Source organism: Narcine bancroftii, chromosome 6 (assembly GCF_036971445.1).
Source record: "Narcine bancroftii isolate sNarBan1 chromosome 6, sNarBan1.hap1, whole genome shotgun sequence".
NCBI classification, from domain to species: domain Eukaryota; kingdom Metazoa; phylum Chordata; class Chondrichthyes; order Torpediniformes; family Narcinidae; genus Narcine; species Narcine bancroftii.
In genome coordinates this window covers 131,367,177-131,385,625 of record NC_091474.1, presented here as the reverse complement: position 1 = coordinate 131,385,625, position 18,449 = coordinate 131,367,177, and the positions used below count along the sequence as shown (strand labels likewise).

Below are 18,449 nucleotides of genomic sequence, written 5' to 3'. Positions count from 1 at the left end.
TGACGTCTCCACCAATGAGAACTACCTTTAGGTAAACAATCCAGAATTGACCTTTCTGTGAGCACTTTGCAGAAAGTGTACTGATAGCATGACTCCAGCAAGACAATGGTCAAGCATTTTATGACGTCAATTCAATTAACTTTGGCTTGGCTTCGCAGATGAAGATTTATGGAGGGATATGTCCACATCTGCTGCAGGCTCGTTGGTGACTGAAAAGTCCGATGTGGGACAGGCAGGCACGATTGCAGCGGTTGCAAGGGAAAATTGGTTGGTTGGGGTTGGGTGTTGGGTATTTCCTCCTTTGTCTTTTGTCAGTGAAGGGGGGCTCTGCGGTCTTCTTCAAAGGAGGTTGCTGCCCGCCGAACTGTGAGGCGCCAAGATGCACGTTTGAAGGCGAGATCAGCCCACTGGCAGTGGTCAATGTGGCAGGCCCCAAGAGATTTCTTTAAGCAGTCCTTGTACCTCTTCTTTGGTGCACCTCTGTCTCGGTGGCCAGTGGAGAGCTCACCATAGAACACAATCTTGGGAAGGCGATAGTCCTCCATTCTGGAGACGTGACCCACCCAGCGCAGTTGGGTCTTCAGCAGCATGGATTCGATACTTGCGGACTCTGCCAGCTCGAATACTTCGATGTTGGTGATGAAGTCATTCCAATGAATGTTGAGGATGGAGCGGAGATAGCGCTGATGGAAGTGTTCTAGGAGCCGTAGGTGATGCCGGTAGAGGACTCATGATTCGGAGCCGAAAGAGACATATAAGGCAATTGAACAACTGAAAAGTGGCAAAGCAGCAGGTATGGATGGAATCCCCCCAAAGGTCTGGAAGGCTGGCGGCAAAGATCTGCAGACCAAACTGCATGAGTTTTTCATGCTGCTGGGACCAAGGAAAGCTGCCTCAGGACCTTTGTGACGCCATCATCATCACCCTGTACAAAATCAAAGACGAGAAATCAGACTGCTCAAACTACAGGGGAATCACGCTGCTCTCCATTGCAGGCAAAATCTTTGCTAGGATTCTCCTTAATAGACTAATACCTAGTGTCGCCGAAAATGTCCTCCCAGAATCACAGTGTGGCTTTCACGCAAACAGAGGAAGCACTGACATGGTCTTTGCCCTGAGACAGCTCCAAGAAAAGTGCAGAGAACAAAACAAAGGACTCTATATCACCTTTGTTGACCTCACCAAAGCCTTTGACACTGTGAGCAGGAAAGGGCTTTGGCAAATACTAGAGCGCCTCGGATGCCCCCCCAAGTTCCTCAACATGGTTATTCAACTGCACGAAAACCAACAAGGTCGGGTCAGATACAGCAATGAGCTCTCCGAACCCTTCTCCATTGACAATGGCGTGAAGCAAGGCTGCGTCCTCGCACCAACCCTCTTTACTATCTTCTTCAGAATGATGCTGAAACAAGCCATGAAAGACCTCAACAATGAAGACGCTGTTTACATCTGGTTCCGCACGGATGGCAGTCTCTTCAATCTGAGGTGCCTGCAAGCTCACTCCAAGACACAAGAGCAACTTGTCCATGAACTACTCTTTGCAGACGATGCCGCTTTAGTTGCCCATTCAGAGCCAGCTCTCCAGCGCATGACGTCCTGTTTTGCAGAAACTGCCAAAATGAAGAAAACTGAGGTCCTCCATCAGCCAGCTCCCCACCATGACCATCAGCCCCCCCACATCTCCATCGGGCACACAGAACTCAAAACGGTCAACCAGTTTACCTACCTCGGCTGCACCATTTCATCTGATGCAAGGATCGACAAAGAGATAGACAACAGACTCACCAAGGCAAATAGTGCCTTGGAAGACTACATAAAAGAGTCTGGAAAAACAACTACCTGAAGAAACATACAAAGATCAGCGTGTACAGAGCCGTTGTCATACCCACGCTCCTGTTCGGCTCCAAATTCAATTAACACCTACTTGTGAAAGGTGCTTACGTTCTCCAGAGATCTTGCAATGTGAATTCTTCAGTCTTTCAAATAAGATATTTTTTAAAATGCGTGTATGTATGTGACCTACTCTAAATCTTATAAATTCTCCCCAAGTATTAATATTGTTACAGTAATGAAAACACACAACCAGGTGAAGACAGTCCAGTTTAACTTGCCTAATCTATACACTGTTACACTCTGTGCATTGCAGTGCAGGGTAGGGTAGGGGAGTTAGCCCATTCAGTCTGAACGAGAAACTTGAATCTGATCCAGGTGACAGTTCGGATCCTGATTTTGATGAAGTGTGCACTTTTGCAGGCCCAATGACCTGAATGTTCACCAGCTGGTTCCCCCTACCTGAAGGATCTTAACAAAACATTGTTTGTCAAACAGATTGGCAGCTTTTTCTATTCTATGCTGATGGAGCCACCTTGCAACATTTGACAGCATTTCCCTGTCCCGTTGTACAAGGACATAAGAAATAGGAGCAGGAGCCAGACCTTAGGCTGCTAATACTTGATGCCTGATTTTCATCTCTTCTTTTACCTCCACATGACTTTCCAAATTCATATCAGTTGCTTGCCACAATATGCAAAAAATCTTATCCACTTATGTCTTGAATATACTTCATGACTAAGTTTTCAAAGTCCATGAGTGGAGAATTCCACTTTCTTCTAGGTGAAAAAGTTCCTTCCAATCAACGTTCTGAAAGGCTGCCCTCTTGTTTTGAGACTGTGACTCTAGATTTCAACCTATCTGGTCACAGGGAGAATGTGCAAGCTCCAAACAGACTGCACCCCATCTATTTCTGGTACTGTGAGGAAGTAGCGCTGCCAACTGTGCCACTGTTTGGGCTTGGATGCCTCTATTCTTCACTTAACATGGTCGCATTTCTACCCACGGAGGATATGATGAGCGGGTACATTCTGCTGTCAAATTGAGTGCTTTGGCTGTGTTGCAATCCTATCAAATTTTTCAGCCTTGGTGTTGGGTGCAAAGCACTGCCCCTTCTAACAGTTATCTCCTCAGACACTTGAAATGTTCATAGTGAGTGAAATAACCTGTACCACTCAAATATTCAAATAACATAGTATATCTTGTTAATTATGAGGAGTTTATTCAGATCATTCAACATTGACTAATTCCAGACGAAGAGTACTTAGAGACAGGTAATAAGTATATTTTGCTGAGAATATGGTTCTCAGAATGCTGCATAAAATTAGCCTTAGAGTGCCCTCTACTGCTCCAGTGTTGGAGGTTTGAAGCAGTTGTCATGAGCACGGTCAGGATGCTAGAACTTCTTAGAATGGATACCCTTCAAGAGAAAGAGCAAAGCATCGCTAAAGTCTAGTTCAAATCTGACCCAGCTCAAGAAGTTAGACTTAGGTCACAGTCCTGGGCTTGGTTGGAGCACTGTGAGCATTTTCATATTTTGTGACTGACATCAAGCTTGGACAGTTTGCAGTGGGGATATACTAGAGCAATCACGGGAACAAGGATCATCACTTATTTGCTGGGACTGGAGAACCTGTGCATGTTCTCCTTTGAACTGATATTGCTATTTCCTATCAGTACAATTTGGCCTCAAAATTGCATGGTTCCTGCGTGGAAAGGTTTGGACATCAGTCAAGGTAGTGTTGGACATCAAGGATTGGATCCATCTATCTTTGGTAAAAGGATTGTCAGTAGATAATGGTGATAGGTAATGGATGGGGGACAGGAGATGGTTTGGTGGGAGGTTAAAGCTAGAGATTTCTGGGAGGAACAGCTTACAGAGCAGCAGGAGTTTGTACTGGGCTGCACATGGTGGAGATCCACACTGATGGATGGGCTAGAGTCTTCAAGAGAGCACCACGTTATCGCAATGTCACATCACCAAGATAGGATGATGTAATATAGAGGATGCCTCTGTGAAATTGAATGTTTTAAAATGTTTGGATTAATGTGAATGTTTTAAAATATTTAGGCCTACAGCAAGTCCTTCCAGCCCATGACCCCATGCTATCCAAATACACCAATTAACCTCCAAACCCCATACATTTTGAAAGGAGAGAGGAAATGAGCCCCCAGGGAAAGCCCACGCAGACACAGAGAGAACATACAAACTCCTTACAGACTGCGCCAGATTTGAACCCGAGTCACTGATGCTGTAATAGCATTGACCTAACTAACTATGCCACACAATATAACAACATTTTTATTGTTAATCTATAAATTTAAAACTATTTTAAGGACAGTGGCAGGAGAATTTCAAGGACACCAAATATTCAAGTCTTAATCTCCAGCTAGTGACAAGACAAACCGTCCTCCTCTCCATGGACTCTATCTACATTTCCCAATGTCTAGGAAAGGCCGCCAACATACTGAAGAACAGATCACACCCTGGACCCACTCTCTTCTCTCTCCTTCTGCTGTGTGAAAGCATGCACCAACAGGCTTAAAGATAGTTTCTGCCTCATAACTGTAACTGAACAAATCTTATAACAGATCCATGGTGATAGAGGAGGGGTTTAACAGAAACTGAAGCAGTCGATGTTAATGTGGTCTGGTTGGAGAGTGCTCAGATGGACAGAGGGGCCAAGTTTCCATTTAGATCCTCTCTCTCTCTCTCTCCCTCTCTCATTTCCTATCCCTCTTCCCTCTACTCCAGCTCCCTAACCTGTCCCTCTCCATTTAGAGAGCTACCCTCTCCCCCATCACTTCAGCTTTTTATTCCTCTTTATCTCTATCACCTACAGCCGCCTATGATCTCTTGTCTTTTGACCTGTGGACCTTCCCTGCCCTTTTTCATTCAGGTGCTTTTTGCTCATACTTGATGAAGAACTCAGGCTAACACTTTGTTAACCCTTCCCTTTCCATAGTTGCTGCAAGACCTGCTGAGTCTCTCCAGCACTTTTGTGGATTACAGTACTGTTCAAATGCAGGTTTTCAGATCTCCCACTATTGTACATTTCTGTAATCTCCCTCACTCATTCCCATTCCTGTCTTCTGAAATTATGCACTCTCTCCCAATCTTGGCTTCTTGGATACTCCTATTTACCATTAGAGATTAATCTTTCTGTCAAATACGTCCTATGGTTTGGAATTCCATCTATACATCACCCAGGACTTAAGGAATATACAGACTGAATTTTTAATATTAGATTACATTTGTGATCTGTTCTTTATTGGATAAATGATTATAATTTGATGTATTTGAGCCTTTTCCATTTCTTTTAATATTATTATACAAATTTATATGTGATACTGATCCACTCCAAAGTCTTAATTTCTAACCATAATCCCTTTGGTAACTAACAAATGGATGTTACATCTTTTCTAATCCAGTGATATAAGCATGCTAAATGTGAAATGAGAGGTATTCAACTTAATACTACCTCATTGTACCAGTAATAGTGTGTTTAAAAATACAATGATCATGGAGAGTTAAATGGCATCAACAGTATCTGACATTTGTCAATATGTATGATCATAGAAATATCAATTGTATTTAAGCGTCCTCTAACCGTTTCCATGCCTGAGGTAATAGATCTATGCATCTTGATCTCCCTATAGTAAATTTTCAGAGTCTGTTCTGCAATTTCTGCACTCCAGTTCCTTCTTATTGAACATCCTCAAGCCATACCTTCAGCAACTGGAGTTTCCTGCTAAATTTCTCAGTCTATTTAAGACCTTCATTAAAACTTATTATCTGTTGTCTCCTGCTGTAATAGCTCTTTATGTTCTTCAGTTTGATTGGATGTTTTAAAGAACTTGGTTTCATTTTGCCACATTTAAATGTACCGTACTGCTTTCCAATTTTTGAGGGTATGACACTGAACCCTGACAACACTGTTAAAGTGTTGGCTGAACTCCCAGCATTTGCTCTTGGATGTCACTTAGTGAAATGTGGAGCAACAAATTGAGAGAAAAATATTGCAAGCACGATAGATTGAAGCAAGAATACTGAGAATGCTGGAAATAGATAATAAAAGTAGAAATTCTGAAGATGAGCGGTATAGTGAATAGAATAGTTGAGATAATGTCAATAGAATGGGAGGATATTTTGCAGATTATAAATATAATCATTAACTGTTTTGGACAAATAGCCTCTCCCTTTGCTATACTATTTTGTATGTTTTTACTGTATTCTGGTTTCTTTTGGATGATGTTGGTCTTGTGGAACTCCCTGTCACAGAACGATGTTGAGGCCAGTTCAATAGATATGTTCAAAAGGGAGTTGGATATGGCCCTTCTGGCTGAAGGGATCAAGGCATACAGAGCGAAAGCAAGAATAGGGTACTGAGGTTGCATGATCAGCCATGATCATATTGAATGGTGGCATAGGCTTGAAGGGCTGAATGGCCTCTTCCTGTACCTATTCTCCATGATTCCATAATGCATGCATATTGGTTGAAACAAGATGGAGAACATCATCTGCCAATATCATTGTCAGATATGTTCTGGCAGGATCCAGATTTAACCTCTCACCTGAAACCTGGTATCTCAAACATTGCTGAAACTCTTTACCTCGTCTCTACTGTGCTAGAAGAGTCAGACATGATTATGGCCTCAAACCACAGTGGATCAGCTAGGATAGCACAATTGCACGGCTCCTGGATGCAATGTTGCAGCAAGTAGAGCTGTTTCCTCACTGCTCCAGCGACCAGGGACAATCCTAATCTCCGGTGCTGTCTGTGTAGCATGGCATTAACTTCACATTCCACTGTGTCCGCATGGGTATCCTCCAGATAGTCCTATTTCCTCCCATGTCAAAGAGTGTGAGCTGGTAGATAATTGGCCACTGTAAATGACTGTTGGTGTGCATATGAGTGGTAAACTACAAGGGGCAGCTTTGGGATGATTAAAATTGAATTTGCGCAGGACCAGGATGCTCAATAGCACAAACACAGTGGGCCAAAGGGCCTGTTTCAGTGCTTTCTGACTAGGCGTCTTTTTCTCTGAGCAGTCAATGAAAAGACTGTGTTGGATTTGGTGTAATTTCAATAAAAAGGACTATTTTGTATGGATTAAAACCTGTCATTTTTCAGTCCCGGCAAGAATAATTCCTCTGCTGCTTCAGACAAAGATTAGCACAAGCTGCAATCACTGTGTATGTTGGTGGTCTAACTTGCAACAAGGCTGATGTCTTCTTGTATTCTCTGTTTCAGGAAGCATATGTGAAGTTAATATCAATGACTGTGCATCAGCTCCATGCAACAATGAGGGAACATGCATCGATGGCATCAGTCTCTACAGCTGCATCTGTTTGAGGGGGTTTACTGGAACGAATTGTGAGCACAATTTAAATGAATGTGCCTCAAACCCTTGTCTTCAGGGCATGTAAGTTCAAAATGATAAGCCTTTCAACATTTACAGTAGAATGGTTTTGAATGCAAGGCAACATCATTAAAGAAATGCACTAAACAACCAGGTACATTATTCTTGTCACTTTTGTTCTGAGAATGGAATTTTCATAAATACAGTGCGTTCCATAATGTTTGAAACAGACACTTTTTTTCCTTTATTTTCCCATGTGCTCTAGAGTTTTAAATTTGTAATCAAACAATTCACATGTGATTAGGGTGTACATTCCAGATGTTATTCAAGGTTATTTGCGTACATTTCAGTTTGACCATGTCGAATTACAGCACTTTTTGTACATTGTTCCCCCATTTCAGGGCACCATAAAGTTTGGGACATTTGGATTCACGGGTGTTTGTGATTACTCCAGTCTGTTTAATTGCTTCTTTGGTGCAGATGCAGGAGAGCTAGACTTTTGACCACCTTTGGAGTGAGCCTGTAGTTGCCATTTTTCTGCATGAGGACCAGAGTTGTGCCAGTGAAAGTCTAAGAACCCATTATGAGGGTGAAAAACAAGAATAAAACAGTAAGGATTAAACCTTAGGATTACCAAAATCAACTGTTTGGAACATTATTAAGAAGAAAGAGTGTACTGGTGAGCTCAGTAATCACAAAGGGACTGGTAGGCCAAGGAAGACTCCACTGCTAGTGACAGAAGAATTCTCATTGAATAAAAATCCCCAAACACCTTTCCAACAGATCAGAAACATCCTTCTGGAGGCAGGTGTGGATGTGTCAATGACCACTGTCCACAAAAGACATGAACAGAAATTCAGAGACTACTCTGCAAGATGCAAACCACTAGTTAGTCACAGAAACAGGATGGCCAGATTACAGTTTGCCAATAAGTATTTAAAAGAGCCTGCAAAATTGTGGAAAAAGGTCTTGCAGACAAATGAGACCAAGATTAACCTGTATCCGAGTGATGGCAAGAGTAAAATGTGCAGGTTGGTGAAGGAACTGCCCAGCATCCAAAGCTTACCACCTCATCTGTGAAACATGGTGGTGGTGAGGGTGTTATGGCCTGGGTATATCTGGCTGACATAGATACTGATTCACTTACCTTCATTGATGATGTAACTGCTGATGGCAGTAGCAAAATGAATTCTGAGGTGTATAGGAAACATCTGCTCAAGTTCGAGCAAATGCCTCCAAACTCATTGGACTGCGTTTCATCCTACAGCAAGACAATGATCCCAAACAGACTGCTGAAGCACAAAGGAGTTTTCCAAAGCTAAAAACTGGAAAATTCTTGAATGGCCAAGTCAATTACCTGATCTAAATCCAATTGAGTATGCCTTTAATATGCCAAAGAGAAAACTTAAGGGGACAAGCCTCCAAAACAAGCAGGACCTGAAGATGGGTGCAGTAGAGGCCTGGGAGAGCATCATGAGAGAAGATACTCAGCACTTGGCGATGTCTATGAATCACAGACTTCAAGCAGTCATTGCATGCAAGGGATATGCAACAAAAAACTAAACATGATGACTTTAATATACATGTCCCAAATATTAAGGTGCCCTGAAATGAGCGGTCTATGTATAAAAAGTGTTATAATTTCTACATAGTTAAACCAAAATATTTACAAATAACCTTGGATGAAATCTGAATGTGCACATGTGAATTATTTGATTACAAATTTAAAACTGTGGAGCGCAAGGGCAAATAAAGGAAAAAAGTGTATTTGGCCCAAACATTATGGAGGGCACTCTCTGCAGAGGGTGTTGCATCAACAATGTCCTCAGAATCTGCTTCTCCACCAGCATGAGTGCTTCTATTGGAGCCGGAAATGTAACTGTGGTGACATCAAAATAGGTTCCCAATGAACTCTACTCATAGATCACTACTCACCCTTATCACAGACATCCAATCCCTGTGCACCCTGTCCAGCCACTCACATTGAAATGTAGACAGAGGGAGCTCAGTTGGTTTGCTTGTGTCAGAAGCAGTACCTTCACCAATCACTGGCTCTTCCAAAGCACTCGACTTAAGAACCTCCAAGCCCAGATTGGCAAAGTCCCTATTGAATGGTTTACTGTCTTTGCCTGAGTAGCAGTCGACAACAAATACTCCTTTATGTTTGGCCACTTCAAAACAGGACTTAAGGGGGTTCTCATCAACCATCTTAAGTGCTGCCTTGCCAACTTCATGTCCGGTTTCAATAGAATTCATCAAATGTCCAAACATCTTCTCTTCTCCATTCCCATTTTTTCCTTCATTACAGATAGTGTCGTTTATTTGCAAGAGATGTTAACTCAGGTGTTTTTATAAATTAATAGGATGATGGAGAGAAGCTAAATGTTCAGTAGGAGAAATGCAGCACAAGGTCAATAAACCTTAACATTAGACCGACCGATACAATGTGTAAAACTCCAAGAAAAACAGTTTTTTTCATTGAATTGGAGATTACCGAATTAATGCAAAAATTTAAAATCTGAGTGAGCAGAAATAAAACAAGCTTGAGAGGAAGAAATGCTTATCCTGTCATTGCATTTTCCAGTCATGTGTCTGAGGATCCAAAATCTTCAATCTCCATCCTCAATCGATGGTCGGAACACTTCCAATCTCTTTTCAGTGCCAACCGCTCAGTCCAAGAATCCGCCCTGCTCTGGCTCCCTCAATAGCCCTTGAGTCTAGAGCTGGATGAGGTCCTTACCCGGGAAGAGACATATAAGGCAATTGAACTGAATAGTGACAAAGCAGCAGGTATGGATGGAATCCCCACAGAGGTCTGGAAGGCTGGCGGCAAAACTCTGCATACCAAACTGCATGAGTTTTTCATGTTCTGCTGGGACCAAGGAAAGCTACCTCAGGACCTTCGTGATGCCATCATCATCACCCTGTATAAAAACAAAGGCGAGAAATCAGACTGCTCAAACTACAGGGGAATCACGCTGCTCTCCATTGCAGGCAAAATCTTCACTAGGGTTCTCCTTAATAGACTAATACCTAGTGTCACCGAAAATGTCCTCCCAGAATTACAATGCGGCTTTTGCGCAAACAGTGGAACTACTGACATGGTCTTTGCCCTCAGAAAGCTCAAAGAAAAGTGCAGAGAACAAAACAAAGGACTCTACATCACCTTTGTTGACCTCACCAAAGCCTTTGACACTGTGAGCAGGAAAGGGCTTTGGCAAATACTAGAGCGCCTCGGGTGCCCCCCCCCAAGTTCCTCAACATGGTTATCCAACTGCACGAAAACCAACAAGGTTGGGTCAGATACAGCAATGAGCTCTCCGAACCCTTCTCAATTGACAACGGCGTGAAGCAAGGCTGCGTCCTCGCACCAACCCTCTTTACTATCTTCTTCAGCATGATGCTAAAACAAGCCATGAAAGACCTCAACAAAGAAGACGCTGTTTACATCCGGTACCGCACGGATGGCAGTCTCTTCAATCTGAGGCGTCTGCAAGCTCACACCAAGACACAAGAGCAACTTGTCCATGAACTACTCTTTGCAGACGATGCCGCTTTAGTTGCCCATTCAGAGCCAGCTCTACAACGCTTGACGTCCTGTTTTGCGGAAACTGCCAAAATGTTTGGCCTGGAAGTCAGCCTGAAGAAAACTGAGGTCCTCCATCAGCCAGCTCCCCACCATGACTACCACCACCCCCCCACATCTCCATCGGGCACACAGAACTTAAAACGGTCAACCAGTTTACCTACCTCGTCTGCACCATTTCATCTGATGCAAGGATCGACAACAAGATAGACAACAGACTCGCCAAGGCAAATAGTGCCTTTGGAAGACTACACAAAAGAGTCTGGAAAAACAACCACCTAAAGAAACACACAAAGATCAACGTGTACAGAGCCGTTGTCAGACCCATGCTCCTGTTCGGCTCTGAATCATGGGTTCTCTACCGGCATCACCTACGGCTCCTAGAACGCTTCCATCAGCGCTATCTCTGCTCCATCCTCAACATTCATTGGAGTGACTTCATCACCAACATCGAAGTACTCGAACTGGCAGAGTCCGCAAGCATCGAATCCATGCTGCTGAAGACGCAACTGCGCTGGGTGGGTCACATCTCTAGAATGGAGGACCATCGCCTTCCCAAGATCGTGTTCTATGGCGAGCTCTCCACTGGCCACCGAGACAGAGCTGCACCAAAGAAGAGGTACAAGGACTGCTTAAAGAAATCTCTTGGTTCCTGCCACATTGGCCACCGCCAGTGGGCTGATCTCGCCTCCAACCGTGCATCTTGGCACCTCACAGTTCGGCGGGCAGCAACCTCCTTTGAAGAAGACCGCAGAGCCCACCTCACTGACAAAAGACAAAGGAGGAAAAACCCAACACCCAACCCCAACCAACCCATTTTCCCTTGCAACCGCTGCAACCATGCCTGCCTGTCCCGCATCGGACTTGTCAGTCACCAACGAGCCTGCAGCAGATGTGGACATACCCCTCCATAAATCTTCGTCCACGAATCCAAGCCAAAGAAGAAAAGTAGAGGGAGATGCAACTGAGCATGAAACTGCCTGCTATTATTGTTGGACTTTAATGAGGCCAAAGGGAAAAACCTTCATGACCTTGTGGCACAATGGGTTAATTAAATATATGCTTATAAAAGGGGTTAGAATTGGGTTAGCTGTTAGGTTACATGCATTTTACAGACAGAAAAATACCTTGCAAAGTTCTGAGGGCAGGTGCAAAGAGAGGGTTCTGGGCTTTAGTAACATTTGCAAGCACACCCCAGAAACTGAAACATTTGCAGAGGGTTGGGGCCATATTCTTTTTGTAAAGCCTGAGAATTGCAACATTTGCAAAAAAAATAACAGTGCCTGGAACATCAGAAGGGGAGGGGCAGAGAACAAGAGAGAAGGCAGTTAGCAGGAGGCAGTCTGAGAAAGTCTGGTCAGAAGAGGAGTCTGCTGAAAAGGCTCCTTTTTCAAGACTGGGCAGAGTTCTCAAATGGTAGCCGAAGAGTGAAAAGAACCTGGAAAAAAGAAACGTTTCATCTGGAAGACACTCCTGTTTTAGGTATCCAACAAGGAACAACCCTCCACAACTTTCCTGCCTGGTAATTTTAAGTGAAGCACTGAAGTTTGCTTGAATGTAATGACTGATTCTGTGCATAGGATTGAAGATTACTGAAAACTGTAGCCTTGGAAATGTGGACAGTGGAAGATTGGCCAGTAAAAAGGACTTTGTTGAAAGCACATTACACACACTTGCGCTTAGATTAGGTTGGAGGGGATGGATTGTATAAATAATAGTGTTGATAAGTTAATTGTTGATCCTGTTGTTCTATACTCAGAGAATTAAACTTATTTTGTTCAAGGATAAATTGCTTTGGAGTATTTCTATTGCTGCTGGTATATGGGGTTCACTGAACTCATAACATTGTGGAGATTCGTCCGATTTTGAATCATTCTAAAGTATTTGCAGTTTTGGGATCGTAAACTTTTAGAGTTTTGTGATCTATTGCTAAATTGTTTTTCCAACATAATTTAAAGCTTGTAAGGGGAAACTGCAGCAATGGCGTTGGTGACTTTTAGAAACAACCACCGTTTGCTGACCTGCAGAAAATGAGTAAACAAGATTTGATATCATTGCCAGGGAATTAAAGCTTGATGAAGTCAAAACTGGTATGAAGAAAATTGAAATACAAAGAATTATAGCAAAACATTATCTCAAAGAAATATTTGAAAAGAAATTCTTAGAAAATTTTCTTGTGGGTAGCTCTTTTGAACTGCAATTGCAATTAAAAAAATTGGAGCTGGAAGAAGCTGAAAAAAGAGAAAACATGAGGTAGAAGAAGCTGAAAAAAATAGGAAATATGAGGAAGCTGAAAGAATTAGAATGTTTGAACTCGAGAAAATAAGATTTGGAATGCAGGCAGAAAATAAAACTGAGGCTCCATCTTCTGCAGATAAGTTTATGGCTAGTGGAGAGGTTCATTTAGTTCCTTCTTTTGATGAGAGGGATATTGATACATATTTTCAGCTTTTTGGAGAGGTTACTCAGAGCTCAAAATGGCCAAAAGGAAAATGGCCTCTTATGCTCCAAAGTGTATTAAAGGGAAAAGCACAACTTTGAATGCAGAGCAAGTTGCAGATTATGACACTGTTTTAAAGGCAATATTAAAGGAAAGGCTAATGAGTTAGTTCCAGAAGCATATAGACAAAAGTTTAGGAGTTTAGGAAAAGCATGGAACCAATCTTATATGGATTTTGCCTTGAAAAATCTGTATGTTTTGACCGTTGCTGAGCCTCAAAAGATATAAACAATGATTTCAATCGATTGAGAAAATTGATTTTAAATGAAGAAATTAAAAGGAGTGTGCCTAATGAGATCAAATTATATCAGGATGAAAAAGATGTAACTACATGGCAACAGACTGCTTGTTTAGCTGATGAGTATTCATTGATTGACTCACAATAACAAATTCCAGTATAGTAAGCCTTTTCAGAAGTTTAAGGTTGAACAGCCCAGTAAACTTGAAATTAATCCTGGGGAGAAAATCAGGAAACCAGTTGAGGGATTGTGTATATAATTTAGTGTTGATCAGTTAAGTGTTGATCTTGTTCTATACTCAGAGAATTAAACTAATTTTGTTTAAGGAACCATTGTTTTGCTATATGGGGTTCACTAAACTCATAACAATCTCAACCTCACCAGTCTCTGACGGTGACAGTATTGTGAGGAGAGTGATCAGTGTACAGTCCTCATGGAGATTAAATCTGACCTTCACAGTGAAAATGCAATTCATCACATTGCTGAATGGGACAATCTGTGATCTTGCAGCTCAGGAATGGGATGACGTGCACCACTCACTGAAGGCCATCAGCAACAACAGAATTGTACTATCTGCAACTTCATGACCCAGCATAATTCTCTCTCAACTGTCGCCATCATTCCAGGGTGTCAACCGTGGTTCAATAAAGATTGCAGGAGGGCATGCCAGGAGCAGCACCAGGCACACCTCAGAATGAGAGATCACCTTGATGAAGCAAAAGTTTAGCACTATGTCAAGCCACATAAACAGTGTGCAGTAGACAAAACCACAACCACTGGATCAGATCTAAGATCTGCAGTTTTGCCGCATCCAATTGTGAATGGTGTTGGTCAACTCATCAAATCTCTGGATTAGGTAATTTCCACACACCTCCCCATACTCATTGATTGGGGAGCCCAACACTTCGATGCAAAAGAAAAAGGTTGATGCATTTGCAAGATTCTTCGAGCAGAAGTGCCGGTTGATGATCCGTCTCAGCCTTCTCCATTGATTCCCCAGCATGATTGAGGCCAGACTCAAGCCATTGATCGAGGCCAGACTCAAGCCACCAATTCATCCCATCAGCATATTCCAAAACTCACCACCTCTACCAGCTGGAAGGGTAAAGATAGCCAACACTTGGGAATATCACCACCTGAAGGTTGTCCTCCAAGCTACTCAAAATCCTGACATGAAATATGTCATAGTTCTATCACCATTGCTGAAACTCCCTTGTTCACATCTCAAGGACTGCAGTTGTTCAAGACAGCAGCTCACCGCCACCTTCTCAAGTCCAATTAAATGCTGGCTCAGCCCTTGAAGAATACAGTCCCTGAATGAATTTTAAAAATCATTTGTATTCCACGTGGTTTGTTTCAATCTGATTATGGGGATAATATGTGACAAAATTGAGATGGCAATTCAGTTAAATTTAAAACTGGGTAATTCCATTTCAAACTTGGTGCACTTCATATTTCATAATGACATAGAAGGAGGCCATTTGAATCCATGACAGCGCCCAGAGAAATTCCATCAATCCCTTTCCCTCACATATATCCCAGTAACCTATTCTGTTTTCACATGTTTATTAACCCCTACCCTACTCACACACACAATAATTCTCTTGTCTTCCATCTCTCCTTGGGCAAATCTCCGGTTAACTCATTTAACTTTGGAATGTGGGAGGAAACCGAAGTACCCGGAGATAACCAATAGTAGATCACAGGGGGAATATGCAAACCCCACCAGAGGTCAGAATTTAAAGTCTGTCCATTGGAGGTGCACTGTGTGACTGTGTTGCTTCTGTCTGGAACATTCCAGCAAAAACTCAGCACTGGGACTTCAAAGGCAAAATATTGCAGGTGTCGGAAATCTGAGCAAAATAGATAATGCTTGAAATGGGAATCAGGTTTGTGGCATCTGTGCAGAGAGACAGCATCCCCTTTGCCTTTTATCAGAACTAGACACAACTAAACACCCTCAAATTATAAAATAAATGTTCATGTTCATTGCACTTTACAGGAGCATAGCATGCAAAATATATACCACAGCAGTGCATATTAGGTCAGGCAACCAAAGCTTTGGATTCATCTGCATCTTAACCAAATGGAAAGAGAGTTGGAGAGGTGCAGGGGGGAATCCCTGAGCTTTACACCTTTCGAACGCTTCGCCCACCTGTGTGAACGCATCGAAGGAGTCTGAACTTACTCGGCTTTTATCCACCAAGCTAGGTACCTATTTTACACAAAAGATTCAAGCTGGGTATTATCTGCCTTTTGAATGCTTCACCTAGCTGTGTGAACGCATTGAAGGCTGATTGAAGGGGTCTGAACTTACCTGACTTTAATCCCCCAAGGTAGGTAGTGTCAGAGGTGGAGCTGGGGACTGTACTACATGTCTGGCCTCTTTTGCTTCGGGAAGCCAACTTGCTGTGTAAAAGGACTTACTTACCCAGCTTTTCTTTTGTTCTGTGTTAACAAGCAAGCAGCTTCCAGAGATGGGTTGTGTAAATGGCAATAACACAGTTTTTCAATGTAAAAAGGGCTAGGTAGTGTCAGGCAATGAGGAGCTGTACTACTCATCCCACCTCTTTTGCTTCAGGAAGCTGGCTTGCTGTGTAAAAGGACTGACTAACCCGGCTTATCTTATGTTCTGTTTACCATCAAGCCAGCTTCGAGACAGGTTGTGTATATGGCAATAATGAAGCATGAAAAGTCAGAGCTTGGAGGCATCTCATTAAAGTGCAATCTGAGGCTCTGAGTTCACACTGTGGTTGCCTCACTTGACTAAAGTTGACTTTTAAATAAAGTTTATTTTTTCACATTCTCACTCAAAGTGCACTTGGTAAAAACAAAATCTGCCTTGAGCACATGCATGTTAAAATGTTAAGGATGTTATTTGGATCAAACATTATTCCTTGATACATTTAAAATTATTGTTGAATTTTTATCAATGTAGTTAAAAATGGAATAGTTAAAATAAAATAAGCATTTTAAACCTGTTACTCAATTCACAAGCTGTAAGTAACTTGCTATTAAATCACTAAAAATGATTGAAATATTAGACTGAAGCATTTACTGATTCTATTGATGTACTGTTCTTTTAGAAATTAAAATTTAAAAAATCTGCTTAATTATAAGGGGTTCGTTAGAGGATGGCAATTGGGAGCTATTGGAATTAATTCACCATGCTCATTAATTAAGTTTAGGCAAGTTTGTGAGGGTGTGTCCAGATTACAGCCCAAATTATTTCACAGAAAATTGTGCTGTACTAATGTAATTAGTGCTTAAATTCCACGATATTTCACTCTAGCAATCTTCAGGAAGATTGTGACAACCAGGGCAGAAACAACAGAATTTTATCTTCATGAGCCTTTGGTTGGTTGAGATGAATGTAAAGGTATAGTGTGGAATTCAAGAGTCCTGTTCCCTGATGAGATAATCCCAAGTATCCCAGTATATTTTTTTTTTGCTTCATGATAAATGTACAGCTGTCTTGAGCTAATTCCCTCATGTCAAGTCATTGTGAAGATAGTTTCTCTTATAGTTCATTTATAAAAGGAAATAATTTAAAGGATGGCAGATGCTGCATATTGATACAATCTGTTCCTTCTTTACTGTTCACTAACCAAAGGATACTTCCAAATAAATTAGTAATTAAATAGCTAAAAGTAGCTACTGTAATTGACAGGTCAAAATGAGTAGACAAATTCAAGTGATTCTCACTTCAGTGTCAATGTCTTAAGCCAGATTCTCAACTATTTTGTATTCCAAGAGAAAAATCATTATTTTTTAAGATGACAACATTGTTGCCAAGGCTGATGTGTAATTCAAAATCAAAACCAAAATTTATTGTAATGAACATGTGTCACGGCATCCATTGTTTTGTGGCAGCATTACAGGTGCAAATATTGCTAGAAGTCCCATTTTAAAAATAAATTAGTGCAAAAGATGAGAAGGTGAAGTAGAATCTGTGATTCACTGTCCATTCAGAAATATGGAAGAGGGGAAGAAGCTGTTTCTATGCCACTGGGTGTTCATCTTCAGGCTTCCTGATGATAGCAGCATAAAGAAGGCATGGCCTGGGTAGTGAGGGTCCCTGAGGATAGAGGCTGTTTTCTTCAGCCACTGCCTCTTGTAGATATCATTAATGGAGTGAAGACTGATGCCCATGATGGCACTGGCCGGTTGTAACTTGAATGACTTATCTTCAGTGCATCCCAAAGCTGTCCAAACAGTGAGAGAGCTTTTGAACCATAGCCTCTCTTGATATGTAGGGGTATGTGTGCCAACTATGCTTTTGTGTGAAGCAAGCTTCCACAAATAGCAATAGATCAGAATACCTTTGACCACAAATCTCAGCCCCCAACTTGACCACTGATCCATTTCTGATTGCAGCTCCCGCTGCTCAACAATTCCCGGTTGCTAACCCCTGACCTGATCATACTCTCAATCAACAACAACCCCCCACTTCTGATCATTGATCTATTGGTCTTGGTCCCTTGCAAGACACCCAGCCCTGAGTTATCCTGATTTCTTCTGCATCGTATCAACAGAGTGCTTGCAAGTTGAAGAGATTCAGGAGCATAAAGCTACATCAGTCATGTATTTTTACCTTTCCTATATAAAGGACACTGCTTGACCTGCTGAGTTTCTCCAGCTTTGTGTTTTTACATCAAACACTGACAGGTTTTGAGACCAGTGCCTCTGGCAATTCAATATGTGCTCACTTCTCTCCTGACTTGTAAGACCAGAATATGGACTAGAATAGAAATGATCAATGGGACCCATATAGCTCCCCCAAGGAGGAGCACCATATTTAAGGACCATAAAGTATTTTTTAATGTTTTTATGTAATTGGTAGAAGTATGGAAGAAACCAACTAAACAACAGTTTCACAAGGAAGGAGGCCCATAAACTGAGCAGCATCCAAAGGGAGTGGAGGGGGGGG

The 18,449-nt window shown here is 42.0% G+C and overlaps 1 protein-coding gene across 1 annotated transcript in view; it reads left to right on the top strand.

Annotated features, from left to right (window-relative positions):
- The window catches only part of eys (eyes shut homolog), a 986,043-nt gene that overhangs the window by 234,968 nt on the left and 732,626 nt on the right, over window positions 1–18,449 (top strand). The window contains exon 13 of the mRNA XM_069886108.1: window positions 7,086–7,257. Within this exon, the coding sequence (XP_069742209.1) occupies window positions 7,086–7,257 (172 nt within the window). The remainder of the gene's footprint in view (window positions 1–7,085; window positions 7,258–18,449) is intronic.